At 39.5% G+C, this 17,161-nt stretch overlaps 1 protein-coding gene across 1 annotated transcript in view; it reads left to right on the top strand.

Annotated features, from left to right (window-relative positions):
- Positions 1-17,161, top strand: part of DOCK2 (dedicator of cytokinesis 2) — a 155,042-nt gene that overhangs the window by 96,917 nt on the left and 40,964 nt on the right. The window contains exon 30 of the mRNA XM_079319919.1: positions 12,569-12,647. Within this exon, the coding sequence (XP_079176045.1) occupies positions 12,569-12,647 (79 nt within the window). The remainder of the gene's footprint in view (positions 1-12,568; positions 12,648-17,161) is intronic.

Below are 17,161 nucleotides of genomic sequence, written 5' to 3' on the forward strand. Positions count from 1 at the left end.
GCCTCTCAGGTAAAATCTAACTCCTTGCACATTCTAATGTTGCTGCTGCTGAGATTGCAATTAGTTTTGATGTAGCAAGGATTACCCTAAAAAACACCAGTTCAGTACTAAACTGCTACAGTCATCTGGCACATCAAACTTTCCATATGTAAAACTGTTCCTCTTATCTAGAAAATGCTGCTGACAACTGCATTGGCCATAAGTATGGGATTATTTTATTCTGTGAGGGTGGGAAGTGTCTGTCCTTGGTCAAAGAATGTCTTTGGGGTTTGGGGTTTCACCTGGTGGTGTCTGTATTGCACCAGGTCCTGACATTAAAAATTGCTTTGGAGGACTGTATGTGTGTTCTTGTGCCTCCTAATTACTCTGAACTCTGTGCACAAGTTGTTCCAGGCAGGTTTTGTTGCTGTAAGCTTTATCTTGTGTAAATAAATAAGTCAGCATTAAAAAAAAAAAAAATTGTTTAGAAGCTATTTAATAGTTCTCCTGTAAATACATTGCTTACCTAAAATGACTTGGCACTGTTTATCCTCCTTGATTATGTTGCTGTTCTCTGGAATGCATAAGGAAATGAGTTATTGATCTTATTTTATGTCTTAATTTTATGTTATATCAACAACTGAGAAGGAGGATTTTTATTAGTCTTTAAAGAAATTTGGTTTTGTTTTTTTCTTTGTTTGGGTTTTGAGATGTTTCTTTTTTTTTCTTTTGAGGGAATGGATGTTCTACAAAATAAATTGAAGACTAATTTAGTTTTCTAGATTTGCCTTGTTAACATTCTTTACCACAAACCAGAGAAGTAGCAGAGGAAAAAGTCACAGGGGATCAGGCTTAGGTCTCTTATAATAACACAGAGAGAAGAAAAGACAATTTAAGCAAAACCCCAGCAAACCAAACACAAAATATTCCAGCACAGTGCAAGTTTTGCATTCCCTATTCCTCCTGTTGTGATCAGGATGCTCCATGCAGGCTTTTTCCTCCCTGGAGAAGGTGTTTTGTCTCATTTTCCAGGATCCTGGGGAGGGCAGTGGGCACATCTGTGGTGTGTGGTGTCCCCTGGGCAGGGGCAGGTGTAGCTGGTGCCACCTCAGGTGTGCAGCACAGCCTGGCTCCCCTGCATGACCCTGTGGCTTCTGTGGCTTGCAAGGAAAGTGGGAACTGGGGGGTGTTGCTGTAGGAGGGATTGCAGCACAGAGATGTGAAATCAGTAATTTACAGAGAGCAGAGGAGAAGGAAGAACATCACCAGTACTGCAGGTCTGGTCTTGTTTGCTGAGCTGGACACCCCAATTCCTGTTATCTGGATGAAAAACAGGCAGTGCCTGAATGATACCAGGGATATTTCAGCTAAAATTTGATGTCTGGCATAGATGGGGGCACACAGTGAGAGAATAAATTCTTAGAGGGTCCAAAGGAAGGGAGAATGGGCACATTCCTGTCCAGGAGAAATTCTGGTGGGGGAGTTGAAAGAATTGGAGTAGAAGCTCAACTGACTAAACTTACTTCTTGAACTTTGCCTGTATCAGGATGGAATGATTTAACTCCAATGACTTTAAATAACCATGATAAGCAATGTGCTCTTTGTTTCCAGAGCATGCTCAGCCCAAAGCACTTTTGAGAGAGGCAGAAGCTGTGTGTGACAGGCAGTATTCAACGAGCAACAGAGAATTAAAAGGGGCAATAAAATAATGAAATAGTGAAATAATGAAATAGTGAAATACCTTTTCTTTTTCCTGTTCCCTCCCCCCCCCCCCCCCAACTTCCATTAACAGCAAGAGGGAAAGAAGACTTTTTTATGGCATGCTAGCTAGGGCAGAACACTTTGGGAAACAGTAACATCATCACTGAGGTCATGAGAATATAATATCTGAGTTGTTTTTGTGATCCTCCGTGGTGGATTTAATTAACTTTTGTTCTAATTAAAGTTGCTTACTGCGTTCTTCTTATTAGTTACTACTGCTTGTGTGGGCACTTTATTCCACTCATGACACTTAGATATTGGCTATTAACTTATTAAAAGCAGTAATTCCTAATTACATGGCATTTGTGGGGAAATGCTCGGCTGGTTTAGGTAATACCATATAGTCTGTTTATCTTTCAGCTGTTCATAACTTTAATTTAGAGAGCTATAATTTCTCCCAGGAAATTCATGTGCTTTATTGTCAACATGAAGTGCATGGGGAGCCAGATTCCCTGAGTGAAAGGAACACTTAACAGGGTTAGAAACTACAGGGAGAGGGTTCCCTTCCCTTCCCTTGTCCTCTGGGCTTTGAAATGGTAATTCCTCACAGGGAGTCTGAAGTATTTGATCTTATCATAATTAGTACCTAGGATCAGTTTGGTTGGTGTCCAGTCTGAAGTGGCTTAGTGAGCACTTTGATTGTTTGCACATCCAATTTGGGTTGGTTTTTGAACCTTGCCCACCTTGTTTTTGAGGTATTTAAAAATAGATGGTAACAGGGTTTCACCAGCACATATCAAGGTCAGGTCCTACTTGCCAAAAAACTCCTGCAACATAACACTGTAGGGTATTTTCTAACACCAGTAGTTTGGCTTTTTCTAAAATATGTTTTCATTACCTGTGTATCTGAGTGTTTTCAGACATCTGTCAGAGTCAAGTCTTCCCCAGTGCTTTTCAAGTCTAACTTGAAAGGTTTAGCACTGCAGGTATTTGGCAAAAGAGCTGGAATTGTTGTCAATTTTCTTTCATTATACATACTAAAAATAGCTGCTCACTTGCTGATGAACTGCTTTGTAACACCCTCCAGACGTGGCTCTCATGGAGGTCCCACTTGGAGCTCTGCTGTTAATTCAGCCAAAGCTCAGTGTGCCTTCAAACAGTGGCACCTGCAGCCCCAGGCACCTCACCCTTCTCAGCCTGCACGTTGTCCTGCTCCTGGCCAGGCAGCAGAGGGATGCTGAGCAAATTCCTCTTTGGTGCCCAGCAAGGGACTGCTGGGACTTTTGTTCAGAGAGGGCAGTAGGGATTCCAAGCCTGGGGGAGTTTTGTGGGTTTGTTTTGGTTTTTTTTTTTTGTTTTTTCAAAGATCACCAGAGAATGGCTCTGTGGCTCCTGAAAAACTTGTTTTCCACATATGGATGCATGGTCCTGAACACAAGCTTGGAATAAAGTGTTCCAGGCCAGGTTGGACAGGGCTTGGAGCAGCCTGTCCCAGTGGAAGGTGTCCCTGCCCATGGCAGGGGGTGCAATGAAATGAGCTTTAAGGTCCCTTCCAACCCAAACCATTCTGTGATTCAACAAACCCAAGCTGAAAGGCAGAAAAACTTTAAATTAATTAAAATATTTGAGCTGCTTCTCAGCCTTCTCTTTATCTGTTGGTGGAAATAAAACTTGTCATATTTTAAAAACAAACAAAAAAAAACATACCAACCCCCAAATGAATAGTTTAGGTTAGTTTTACCCTGAAAGCTGGTTCATTTATGTAACTAAGGTTGGATGATGGTGTTATGGTTTATTTTGTGCAAATAAGGCAGAATTTAGAAAACTGATCTGCTGCATACAAGTAATTCTTTTCTTTGATCTTGTTTTCCTCTGCAACTTTTGACTGATTTAAACATCTTCTTATAGAAATACCATTGTTTTTGTAAGGGCTTGAATATTCAGGGGAGCAGAATATATTTTTACATAGGCTTATGGCATATTGCAGAACCTTGTAATTTTAATGTATGAAAAAAATATTTTCAGTGTCTAACAAAAATATTCTTTTATGCATAGTTGCAAAAAGGGGTAAATAAGGTATTATAACAAGTGCAAACAAATGTTACTGTTTAGTCATTGATTTAATTGTGTGCAGTGATAGGATGTGTCCTTGGACAGTTTGGCTTTGTTATGAGACTAAAAATGTCCTTGTTGAAATGCAGTTTCCCTGTTTATATAAAGTTCCTTTCAGAGGGAAATGTATTTATTTCTTTGTTGTTTCCCATGCTGGGGTATTTGGTACATAATGCTTCAATGTTCTCAAATTTGTATCTCCTGCCCATTAAATCCAGATTCTTCAGTTTCCTCTTGTCTTTCTCAGTCCTTACAAAAGTCAGTTTGTAATCAGGGAAATGACATTAGCAATAGCTGGGGCAATGGGTGAGAGCAGGGGAGTGCTCTGCTCCCATGGACAATTTCACTTCCAGCTGTGGCTGATCCCTTGGTGCTCTGCTGGCAGCTCCCAGCTGTACATGGGGTATCTGCACCACCTAATTAGTGCCTTGTCTTCATTTTCTTCTGTCTTCACTCAAGAGTCAGGATTAAAACCACAAAGGACACAATTTTTTTGTGTTCAGACTTGGTTGTTTATTAAATTTTATCTAAAGTACAGAAAGTTCTGCAACATTTCTAGCTAACAGTGAGCAAAATGGAGCTGAATCTAGCTACTGACAAAGTCTTTTAAAGCTAAACAGTCCAATAGAGAAATAAAACCTGTATTATTTATACTTATGCCCCAATAACCAAACTCCTGTGACCTGCAGTGCAGCACAACCAAAAACTACTACCTGAAATCATGAAGAGGAAGGAAAAAGACAGAAATAAACAACACCCAAAATCCTCCATCCTGTCCCATACCTATTACTATATTATAAACCCCCCAAATTTAAAACCCTTCACCATGTGAAATCACACTTCTGTTTAACTACACATCCTTGATTCCAACTCCATCACTCAAATTTAGAAACCTTCTCCAAGGCTTAGGTCAAAAGCAGTGTTCTCCTGGGGTCAGTGCCAGAAAGCACAGAGAGCTCAAAAATCCCAAACTCCTGGGCTCCAGCACCCAGCCTGGCACAGAGTCTGTTCCACCTGGCTCTGCCTGTGCCAGAGTCCCCCTGCCCTGTCACCACCTGCCCCCTCCCAGCACCAAGGGGCTCATCCTGCACTAACTCTGCCTGCTGCTGGTTGTTATCTGTGCTGTGGAATTATCTGATTACCAGGAATCCAAACACTTCATCCTGTGCTGGCTGCAGCAGATAATCTGCTCAGCAAGGGAGGCAGCTGCCCATTGTGGTTGTGGTACAGAGTGGATGCCTGGCAGGTTTGAACTGCAGTCATTTATTTAATCTTTTATCTGAAATGCAGAGGGAAAACGTGCAGGGGGATGCTCCATCCCCACTCCCACTGCAGTCTCATCTTTCCTGCTAGCAGCTGCTGGGATGCTCACACTCCCAGACTAAGAGATCTCTGAAGTAAAAGTCCTCAGTGGAAAGAACAACTCAACACCAAAGAAAACAAAAAAAAACTTGTTAATTTGATGTTCTCAGGAAGTCAGTGAGATAAACTGTTATTTTCCTAGATACAGCTTCAACTTGCAGATAGAAACCCCGAAGGTTCTTTGCTGTGTGGCCTGTTATAAAATGTTTTCAAGTATTTTAATTTTAATAAAACATCTGGGGATTAAGACAACGAGGAGTATTTTCCCTTCTGTAGAATATATGTGCAAATGAGTAAAACACATTGGAGAGATTACCCACACAAATTGTTCTATATCACTGCAGAAAAGACTAAAACTTCAATACTCATGATTTTCATTGGCTGTAAGTGCAATTGAGCAATCCTTCTGTGTTCCCCACCCTGAGTAACTTTGACCAGAACTTCATCTAATTGGAGATTTCAGAAATAAAATATATGCAATTTCCTTGTATTTAACATTATTTTTAACAGTTAATTTTCATATTTTTTACCAGAAGCATCACAAAATAACCCTGCTGGTGTATTATGTATTTGCTGCATAATCACCTCTTTTAAAATTCATAGTTTGCTGGTTCAATGCAATGAAAATCAGTGGAAGAATGGAGAAGTTATTTTGCAATATCAATTCAAACTTCCTTTAAAAGTGAAGACTGTGGGAGTTTTATTAGTATGTGACATCCTGACACAACCTTGTTAAGACATTGCATTCATCTTCAGGAAAAGGGTTTCATCTTCATGTCTAATTCCCAGTCTTGATTAGCACTAAAGACAGCATGTGATTGTTAATTTTTTCATTAATTCAGAATATTTCCACTATGCAAAAAATTGTCTGGAATGCACAGAAAAGCAAAGAAGACAGAATGAGAAGAAAGTTACAATATAAGCAAAATTACTGAACATAATGAAGTACTGAAAGCTCTCAAGCTGATTTATTTAGAGCCCATTCTGGCAGCTCTTTGTATGCTTCATTTTCAAGCTATGAAACTCCTTAAAGCATTCAAAACATCCCATTTCCAGGAGTTTGGCATAAAATGTGCACCTAATATGCAGACTTGAAAATGTATTTTGGCTCCTAAATGAGAGCTACACAGTGTTTGAAGCATGTTTTTGGTAGATGCTGAAGGAAAAGCCTGTTGGCCAAGGCAAGGGTCCCACGTGGAAATTTGGCTCAGAGCCACTGCAATTCCTGACTTTCTCTGGGATTTCATTGTGCTGCTGTCAGAGTAACTCTGACACATTATAGCATGCAATATTCTGGATGCTTGGCATAGCTGTTTAATGCAAATTTTCAAATAATGCTAATAAGGAAAAGCACAATATATATTTGAAACAAGCCCCAATATTATAATTGAGACAGGAGCAGCTGGGGCACAGCCATTTTGCAGCAGTTGCTTTCTTATCATATTATTTAGTTACACTCTGGGTGTACATTGGAAAAGATTTTAGGAATATGGCAGTTGCCTTATCATTAGAATTCAATATGAATGGTTCAAGAAATTATTCTTCAGCCTGTAGCGAAGCTGAGTTGACACAAGGGAGAAACATGATGAAATTATTCTCCTTTCTTTGTGCCACTGGCCATATTTCTCCAGTTACCATGGAAGTGGATTTCTTCCCAAGTGTTGCCATTATTGTGCTCTTCATAACTGGGTTTCATGTAGCCACAAGGTTTTTAAATATTGTTTCCATCTTGCATTACCCTTCATTTCTAAATCAGCGATTGCTGTGCTATTAGGAGATAATTTCTGCTGTTGCTTTGTGAAGGTTTTTGTTATTTCACCTGTAGTACCTGAGTGTTTTAATCTCTCCTGTCACACTGGTTGCTTGTCTGGTCTCTTCTGTGTATTTTGTACCATCCAGCATTAATTTATGGTTGCCATTCACTGTTCCAGTCCTTGACAGTGACCAGCACTGGGGTTTGGGTCTGACCCACTCTGAATCCTCTCACTCTGTAATGTGCCTTCTTCTGCATGTCCTGCACACAGCAATGCAAAGAAAAGGTGACAGAAGCCCACAGGAGAATCATTTGAATTAAGCTGATTTCCCTTGTGTTACAATCCCCATCAGGTGTGTCCTGCACAATATTTTATGAGGATGATCCTAAACTGATATAAATCATGTGAGTATTATTTTGGCTGCGCTATTCCCTGCTCCAGATCTCAAAGAACTGGCATAATGGCCAAACTTTTTCTATCCAAACTCAGAAAATACCTTTAAAAATAATAGTCAGTAAATCCCTCAGTGTTTGCAAGAACTTCCTTCATATTCCTCATCTGTTCAGGTAGAGGATTCACTGATGAAAATGCTGATTGATCAGTTTTCGGGATTTCAAAAAACAATGAAGTTAGTGTAACTCCTTCTGGCTTGAATTTTGGACAAAACTCTCAGCAGGAAAAGCACTTATGATTTGTGGGAAGAAGTTCTGAGTTGTAAAAACTATCTGTGCCTTCACTGGCTTTTAGATGTGACTTTAAAAACCCCATGTATGCCATCATTTTAATGGTTTCTGTGAATACGTTTTCACAACACAGACAATACACTCTTTTAAACTTCCTTTTTCTGTGTCTGGTTATCCAGTGGAAGGTCATAGTTGGTTCATTTTTTCCATCTGTCAGTACATCAGTGCAGGCAGGGCGTGAGGAGCCATAGCAGGCAGGAGCTTGAGCTGATGCTCATAAATACCTGAGTGAATTCATTCAGCCTTCACCTCAGTCTCTGGGTTACTCATCTGAGAGTTGAAGCAGTGAACTCACAAATTTGAGAGTCATGTGAACCTGAGAAGACATTGAAGAGCATTTCACTGCAGTTTGGCATTGCTTTAAAAGAATTCACCTGCAGAGTCCAAGGAAAGGTCTGTTCATTATTTTGGAAATGTTTCTAATGCTGGGTCTGATTTATGCATCTTTCCCAAAATCATCTTGTGGACTCAGAAGGGTTCTTTGTCTGGAAAAAGGCCAGCTTGTGCAAAGCCACCTAAGACTAGTCAATATGAATCTAAGATTTTGTTTGTTTGGGGTTTGTAGGGGGATGTTTGTTTGTTTGTTTGTTTGATTAAATCCTCTGCTTGTTTTATGTTGCAAGAAGCTGATGTAACAATTCTAACTAGCTTGCCAAAAATAACTTGGAGTTTCAGATCTGAATTTTAGGTTTATTACTTATTTACACTTCAAAAGCAAGGACAACATGCAGGCCTATTTTCCTGTTAGACAAAATCATCATCTTCTGAGAAACAGCCTTGAAATCCTATTTTGATTGATATGTTGTCTATAAACACAGAATTCTTTCCTTGTTCCATCTCAATCCCTCTGTTTTATTTTGAGTGAGAATCAGCTTGAAATCAAATTTTTATCTTAGGGTGACATGAATTTTCATTTTTTTCTGTCTTAAATTATTTCTCTGTGTTACTTGAGGTACTGTTCTCCCCTAGAACAGACATCTAAGTGTGTGAAACTGAGTTCAGTGGCACAAGTTTCTATTCTTTGGGTTTTCTTTCCAGCCAAAATTTTTAACAAATGTCTCTGACAATACAATAAAGTAAAGCAGAAACAGCAGGAAATTCAGAGAGGGAGAGGAAACAGGAGCAGCTGAACCATGGCAATTTTGTTGCTGTCCTAAGCCAAAACTCTGCATTTTTATATCCACATTTAGCCCAGAGACTCTGGACTTTGAAGATCTTCCATAAATCTTCAGGCCCAAGAGTTTTATATGAGCTGTACATTAGAAGCATCAATCCTCATGAACTCAGGAAATAGCATTGAAGTTATTGTGGGTAAAGGAATTTCAGCAATTTTAGATCACAATTATTTAAACTGATGAGAAATTAATTTCGTAGTAAGTGACTGTAGAAAAGTTATAATTTCATTAAAATTAATTGAAATTGTGACAATTTGATTCAATTCTTTAAAGATTGGTATTTAAAATTATATTTTATCCTTTTTTCCATTAAAATCTCACACTGTTTTACAAATAACTGTTTATATTCATGGTCGTGGCTACTTAATTAATGTCCATTTTTAGTGAAAGTGGAGACTGAGGCAGGACAGTGAAATCACTGAGGCATTGGCAGGAGCCAGGAATAGATTCAAACCCTCTGCCTAAATGACTCCCAATGACAGGAATAGATACACCTTTAGGCAAAATACAAATGCATGAAAATATTTGGAACTTGACAGCCTGGAAATATTGCATGCTCCCTGAAAACGTGTCATTCCAGTCTGACAGATAAAAATATTTGTAAAAGTGAAAGGGATATTTACAAAAGACAGCTTACATATAATTATATGTATAGAAACCAGTAAATATTTTTAATGTTTTCCATCATTTCTACTGGGCATTCAGTATTTCTTAGGTGCCCTTGAGGTTCTTCTATATGACTAAAAGAAAACCACAAGGTCTTCACAAAAATTTTTATTATACTCAGTAATATGTCATTATTAGGAAATAGATTTCCACTAATAAATTTCACGTGGGTTTAAGCTATGATTATTTCTACTGTATCTTCTATGATATTTCTATTTAAAGGGAAAAGTACTCTTTAACAAAAGATAAAGAGAAAAGTGTGGGATTCTTTTATTGCAAGAAAAGTTATTCTCACCAGACTACACCAGAGTCTGACAAAAGTGGATATTTAGGTGATGTCTTTTGCCATGGTGTTGGATCAGTGTGGAAATGCACAGAATTTGGGAATTCAAAAGCCTCAGAAATGGAAGACACTCCCTCCTGCTCCAGCCAAAAACTCTGAGTGAAGGGAAATGCTCTCCCTGAGCAGCTGGAGCTCAAGAATTTGCTTATGTGAGTTGGCAAGAAACAAACTTTGTAAATCCAAGGCTCTAGAGCAATACACAGCTACAGAAAACTGAACACTGAAAAGGCCTTGACCTAAAATTCCTATTCAGAAGAATAATGATGATGATGATACAGAATAACCTGTCTTGATTCTGCTGAGCTGTGTGGGGTTTTGTGCTGCCTGAAATAAATCACTCTTCTAGAATCCCCCTTTTTTGCAACATCCTGAACTGTTTATGTGAAATATCAGGCAGCTGGGAGGAGATAAATGTCCCCATGTGAGTGGAGCCTTAGGGAAGGATGTGTTTATTTGCTCTTGGGCAGTGTGGGACTGCTTCCAGCAGGAATCACATTTAGGAGTTGATCACATAAAGATGCCCAAGCCTGGGAAATGACACTGGGGGCACAGGGCAGTCCTGTGAGTGTGCACAAGATGTTCAGCAGAGCAAGTGAGAGCACTGAGCAAAATTTGATATCTTGTACTGCAGGAGATTTGATGCCTTTTGGCTTGTCACAAATCAGCCCCTTAATTCAGCTGGCAAGATTAGCTGAGCCAGTGCTGGAAGATGAGATCAGAGGATGTCCTGGACCATGCTGGCCCAGGCAGCTCAGCTGAGTGTGTGGGGTGATGCTGTGAGTGACAGCACCATCAGAAATCCCTTCCCTCCCCCTGCCACCTTGGCAAGGTGTGACACCATGCATAATTACTGCCTGCAATAATTACTGCATGCATAATTACTGGATTTCCTTGATCCCACCAGCAGTACAGGGCAGTGTTACACAGATGGAAAGAAATTCTTTTTTAGGTTTTTGCAAAGAACATTTTCATCTTGGAGAACCCCCAACAGGGGATCTCACTCCAGCCAGTCTCTGCTCCAGTGAAGCAGGGACTCCTCTGGGTGATTGCTCAGTGGTTCAGTGGGATTCCCTGTCATAAACCTGACAAAAGCTGAACTTTTTCCTTACCTTCCTTGTTACAAAACTGGACTTAGCCCTTCTGATTTATCTTTTTGTGTGTGTGATGGGACTAAAGCTCCTTTCTCTGACTGTTCTGTTTCTCCAGTGGCTCACAGGGGACCAGTGTAACAGCAGAGCTTGTTTGCTGTGTTCTACCAATGGTCAATGGCATTTCATTGTCCTCCCTCCAGTGCAGCCTGTGCTGTGTCTGATCACTTCTGAGCCAGTATAAAACTCGGGCATCCCATAGCAAAGAGCTGCAGAGTTGAGCAGGATTCACACAGAGGCTGGGTTTGCTTATTTTGGGTGCACATGCTGGTTGTGCTCAGGGCTCTCTGGAGTTTCCCTGAGCACTGGGAGCACTCAGCCTCTCATCTGCACAGTATTTTTGATTTTATAGATCCTGTCACCTCCCTGCTCTGTCAGGGTCCCTGACTGATAATTTCACACAATTATTTGTGTGTTTTCTGCCCTCTTATTCCTTTTCCTATTTGTCCTTTTGAGATGGGGCACCAGAGCACCACAGAGGATCCAGCACCAGGACACAGCATTCCTTTGTCAGTAACATATGCATATCCTGCAGTTTCTTAACCTTTTGCTGATAATCCTAATTATTGAGTTATTGTTTTCTCTGATGTTGCTAATCACTGAGATAGTGGGGATTTCTGGACCTGACTGTTGTATCTATTTGATTTTTTTTTTTCCTGATTGGGAGTATCTAGTTGGCAACCAATCAATATATTTGAGCAATTAGGATTGGTTTTCCCTTGTGTTCACCTTTCTGTTTGCCCCTACAGTGTTTTCCATAGAAATACTTCCACTTAATAGCTTTTAAAAAATTACCTATGAAGCAGAGGCAGATGATCACTTTCAGTCAATTTCCAATTGTGAAAACAACTGAATTATTAAAATAAACTTTATAAATATTTAATTATAAAATTGATTTTTGCTTTACGAATGTCCCATGCTGGGAAGTCAGACAAAGAAATTAGCTCTAGAAACATGACTTAATCATGCTGCATTAATCAACAGCTTAAATAGGTGCTGCTTTTCAAACTGGGGGGGTAATGTTCATGCTCTTATTCTTGGGAGAAGTAACTGTACAGGGTTTTGAATGTGTATTTTCACTGTTTGGGATGTTTTTATAATCCACCTGGAGAGGAAGGTGGGCAGAGGTATTGTCCTGCCCTCCCCAACTCTAAGAAAGCTGAAAAGCTGCACTTAATACCTTTGAAGTGGCAGCTCCTAATTAATGATGTGAACACTTTCAGGACTGTTTCAGGAGGTGATGCCACCCTTGTGGATGATCTGGCTTTGGCAGAAGGTGACACTGGGTTTGAAAGAATTGCTGTTTTCTCAGGAATGCAGCAGAGTGTGCAGTAGGGGAAGCAAATTTCTATTGTCTGACTTTTCCAGCAGAGGGGGAGAAACTTTTTGACAATTTTGATTTTTTTTATGGGTAGCACTATAAATCCTGTGCCACTGTACAGATTGTCACTGCTGTGCTCAGGTGTGATGCTCCCAGTGTGTTCAGTGCCAAATGTGCTTCCACCACTATCACACACAGTGGGGATTGATTGCCAAGGCTTACATTCATTTATCTGTATCATTGCCATTTTTCATTATTTTTTAGGGTCTTCTTGAGAGCCATCAACAAATTTGCTGAGACAATGAACCAGAAATTTTTGGAGAACATGAATTTTGAAGTCCAAGTAAGTATGGAGTGTTTTTAGCTGGGCCAAGGCAGCATGGGCACATCTGCCAGAGCCCCTCTGGTGCTGTGCCCCAGTGTCAGCACCAGGCTGATATTCACAGTATCAGGCAGGATATTGGGGCATGAGTGGGGCAGGATTGAACCATCTTCCATGTGACATAGAACTGGGCTTTGATTATTTAGGATAAGGCACCCCACCAGGGTATTTTCTTCTGTAATTCTGCTCAGGACTGGCAAGCAGAAAACTCTTTTTTTGTTTTCTTAGCCAGCCAAGTGAATTCAGAAAGTCAATCTCAGTAGTAGCACATGGAGCTTTTACAATGTCAGTGTTATGGATGTTGGACAGAAAGAGCTTAACTTTACTGTTTCCTAGACTATTTAGCAGTTAGAATTTATTTTTGACTTGTAGTCTTCGCTGACAAATTTATCTTCATCTATTTGTTTTTATTAATTCTTTCAGTAATAATTTTTAATTAGAGTTAGATGGGGTTTTTTTGTTTGTTCAATATCATTCTGTGTAACTGAACCATTTTGTTATGCATTTTACCATGTTTGGCTTCCTCTAGATAAAAATGAAAATATCTGTAGTTTTCACATTCATTACATTGGTATTAAAATGTAAATATACTTTTAGATTCAGGATTTGTCATTAAGTGCTGTGTGATCATGGTGTGTGAAGTTATTCTGTTTCACCCTTTACATAAAGTTCAGGGCTTTATTATTTTATGGTTCATCTCACAGCTTTCAATCTGTTTTAAATGATTCCACTTGTGCTAAAACCTATTTGGGAATTGGTCTCTTGATGCTCAGCACAAAACCCCTTAGTCCCAAATAGCTGCAGAGGAGCCTCGTGGTTACACAGGAAGAGTTTGAAAAGCAGTAGTGAAAAGAAAGGCAAAAGATTCACACTCAATTACAGTGGCCCCAAGCAGGAAATGTAGAGCTTTTTTCCTGCCTTATTTCATTAAAAATGTTTTACCTTCTAAAGGTGGGATTATACAAATGTATATATGTATATACACATATGTATGTGTATATGTATATATGTATATATGTATATATGTATATATACATATGTATGTGTATATGTATTATGGGTTTTTTTAAGATTTTTGAATCACAATGAAAGATGTTTCTTCCAATAAAATTAAAATGTTTTTTTTTTTGTAAATATTTTTTTTTGTAAATAACTCTCAGGCCCTTGACATATTTATGATGTAACCTTAGGCTCTATCAGTTTATTAACAAGCAGTTTATAACGTATTGTTTCTGTAGCACTTGATCCCTTTTCACTGCATGAGATGTCAGTAATTTTTAAAAGCAAATAACAAAGAAAAGACATCACCATGTGCAGGATACCAAAACCACACAGGCTATAAAGACTGGATCTGTCAAAGTTTTATTAAGGTGTGCACTGCTTTTTCAAGCCTGGAAGCAGCAGTTTGATCTGGAGCCTTTCAGCTCTTTCCTGTGCCAATTCTGTGCCTTCCAAAGTGTTATCAAACAACCAGGGATGTTTTAGTTCTACTCTGCCCCTTGTAGTTCAAGGGGAGGCATTAATGCTCTTTTATTCATGACTTGTCAAATATCTGGAGGCTCTGAGTAAGGTAAGCAATGTTTTAGTAAATAAGTGATGCCCTGTAAAGAATTGTAATGCCCTTATAGTCTTCATAAGGGACTTGAAATCAAGGTGTTACCTTACTTTCCTTTCCTGAATAAAAGCTCTGCAAACCTTCTAAGAGTTCCCTAAATATACCTATTTAAAAAGTTGCTGCTGGACTAAAAAAAGGTCTGAATAGTGCAAAGAATATTGTCTAATATGCTTAATTATAAATTTGATTTCCCACAGAATTTTTTTTAATTAATATATCTTGGCTGTATGCAAACCTGAGCAGTGGTTAACTCAAAGTTAATGAGAAACTTCATAAAATAGTTCACCCTACTGTATAGTACTGTGTGGCTGAGTTTCTATTTTTATTTACATTCCTATTAAAAAATGAGAATAGGACAAAGAAACTTGCTTTTTCTATTTTGATTTGAGAGAAAATTTGGAGGAGTGTAACTGTCATGGTTGTTAAGAGCTGCAGCCTGATAATCACATGGGCTGTTCATTCCCTTCTCCAGCCTTGGGTGTGTTTGGGGCAGCTCCCTGAGCCCAAACCCTGCAGGAGGAGTTGAATGGGTTGGGGAGAACAGAGATGCAAATCAAAGTGTTATCTAAAATAAAAAGGTGCCACACTTTAAGTTCTTTGTAAACAAGTGCTTGATTTTTACTGTTTGCAGGGTGGCGTTTTCAGATCAGATTATTAAGAGTTGAAACAAAGTCTTAATTAAAAGAAAAAATTGAAAAGCTGTTTAAAGCACAGGGAAATAGATCTGAGGGTTTTCACTTGGCTGAGTGGTTGCATGGCAATAAATAGTAGAGAACCAAAGCAAACAAAGCAGGTCAACTGTGAAGCATTTGAGCATCTAGGAAAGTGTGGTTTAAATCTAGAGAAATGCAGTGAAAAAATTTTTTGCTACTCTGGTTGAGCCTGTTAAATGGAGGAAAAAAAAGATTCCTGGCCTCTTTCTTTGCTTTTTTCATTAATTTTGTGATTCAGGTAGAAGGGAAAGAGGTGCTACCATTTGGGGCCTGGGAAGGGATGTGCTGGGTCTGATCAGGAGTGGCTCCAGTCCTGAAGTTTAGAACTCAGCCTTAAAGCCATAGGTTCAATGCTCAGGCTGTTGGATAGAGAGAAAAATCCCAACCCCCTGCCCAGCACAGCAGTGAAGGGCTGTTAAATTTCCTGCCTGAGCAAGGTCATCACTCAGATTCACCCTCCCATTTTGGGAGTCCTTCCCTGGTCCCAGAGCTCTGACACCAACATTGTCACTGCCCTGGGCAGGCAACAAGGGCCACCATGGGCTTGGGAATCTTTGGTCTTGGAGGTAAAAAATCCTCTGATATCTGAAGTTTAGTGCCTCCTGGGTGAGGGGGTGGTTTTCCTTGGTTTGGGGATTTTTCTGGGTTTGCACACAGAGTGCACAAGGGATGAGTTCAGTGCATCAGTGGCACTCAGAGGTTGTGTACTGCAGAGATTCTCCAGTGTCAGCATGCAGCAAAACTTAGCACAATAAAACCAGGTCTGCCTGCAAGGCTTCTGTTATGGAATATTTACTGTTGTGTTGATAAAATAAAGCTGTTAGCTCCAGAGGAAATAATTTTACAGAAGAGAAGAGAGTGAAATTTCATTAAGTGATTGACCAAAAATAAACCATGAAGTGGGAGTGAAGGAGAGATCCCAGTATTCATGGTGCCTACAGTACAAACAGGGACAGAATCTTGCATAATGCATGACTCTGCATTCTTCAGTGCTGAACATAAACTGGAACATGAGGATTTAATGCACAGAAATCTGGAGTTTCAGCAGGAATTATTGGAGTAGATAAAAACCCTCAATATTTAGCAGTTTCTATTCTATTCATGTCCCTGGATTTGAAAGAATTTATTTTCTTGCATTTATGTTAGATACAAAGAGGTTCTGTTAAATATTAAAACTGGTTGTCTAGAAAGGCAGGGAATATTTTCTCACTCCAGGATTCTGGAGGATGAATTCAGCAGTTCACCTGTCTGAAGCAGTTTAGCAGCTCTTGCCTTGGCATGTGGAGCTGGAGCAGCTGAGCTGGCAGGTGTCCTTCCAGGTACATGTTCAGAGCTTGCAAGGAAAAATCTGAAGGCTTGCAACTGTGGAAAGTATTCTAGGTTAAGACTCTGAATTCAGGATGACCCTATGGAGAGAATATAAGGAGATATATTGATGGCATTCAAGAAAAAAAGGCAATCAGGTCTGAGGTTAGACTTTGCCCTGAAGACCATGACAATCAATGCCTTAGTCCTTGGGTTTTAAAAATTTCATTCTTTGTTGATTTCATGTTAATAAAAAGTCTTATCAGTGTGATTGCAAATATTTTTGTTTATTTTTCTCTTTTCCATCTTTTTCTTTGTTTGCTCTCAATATTATTTAAAATAATATTCCAAGGATTCTCTTAGTTGATTGCAGAACTGTGTCAGGCACAGTGTCCTCTGTGTCCCCACCACCTCCTCACACTGGTGCCCCCAGTCAGGAGCACTCCTGCAGTTGTAAGAGGATTTCTTGTGGGCTGCCTTTGATGTTTCCTTTTCTCTGGAGGTGGGGAGTGCTGCTGGTGTAGGGTTCATTATCAGCTTCTCCTTCTAAAGACAACAGAAATTCAGCCATTCTTAAAGATGTAATGTTGGGATTTTGCTGGTTTGTATTAAGCAATATTTCTTCAGCAATTTCAAATGTGAAGATTGGATACCATGTCCAGACCACTGCTCTGCAGCTGGGCTTTTGCAGGGCAGCAGAACAGCTACACCATCAAAAGGTGTAAATTCTGGATTAAAGGTGCAGAAGTTGAGATGGGCTCTTCAGAAGAGGCTTAACAAAGAAACAAAAATCTTAAAAATTGTGGAATATGTTTTTGAAAAAGGTCACCCTGGTATCTTTG

The sequence above is a fragment of the Erithacus rubecula genome, assembly GCF_903797595.1.
Source record: "Erithacus rubecula genome assembly, chromosome: 16".
Lineage (NCBI taxonomy): Eukaryota > Metazoa > Chordata > Aves > Passeriformes > Muscicapidae > Erithacus > Erithacus rubecula.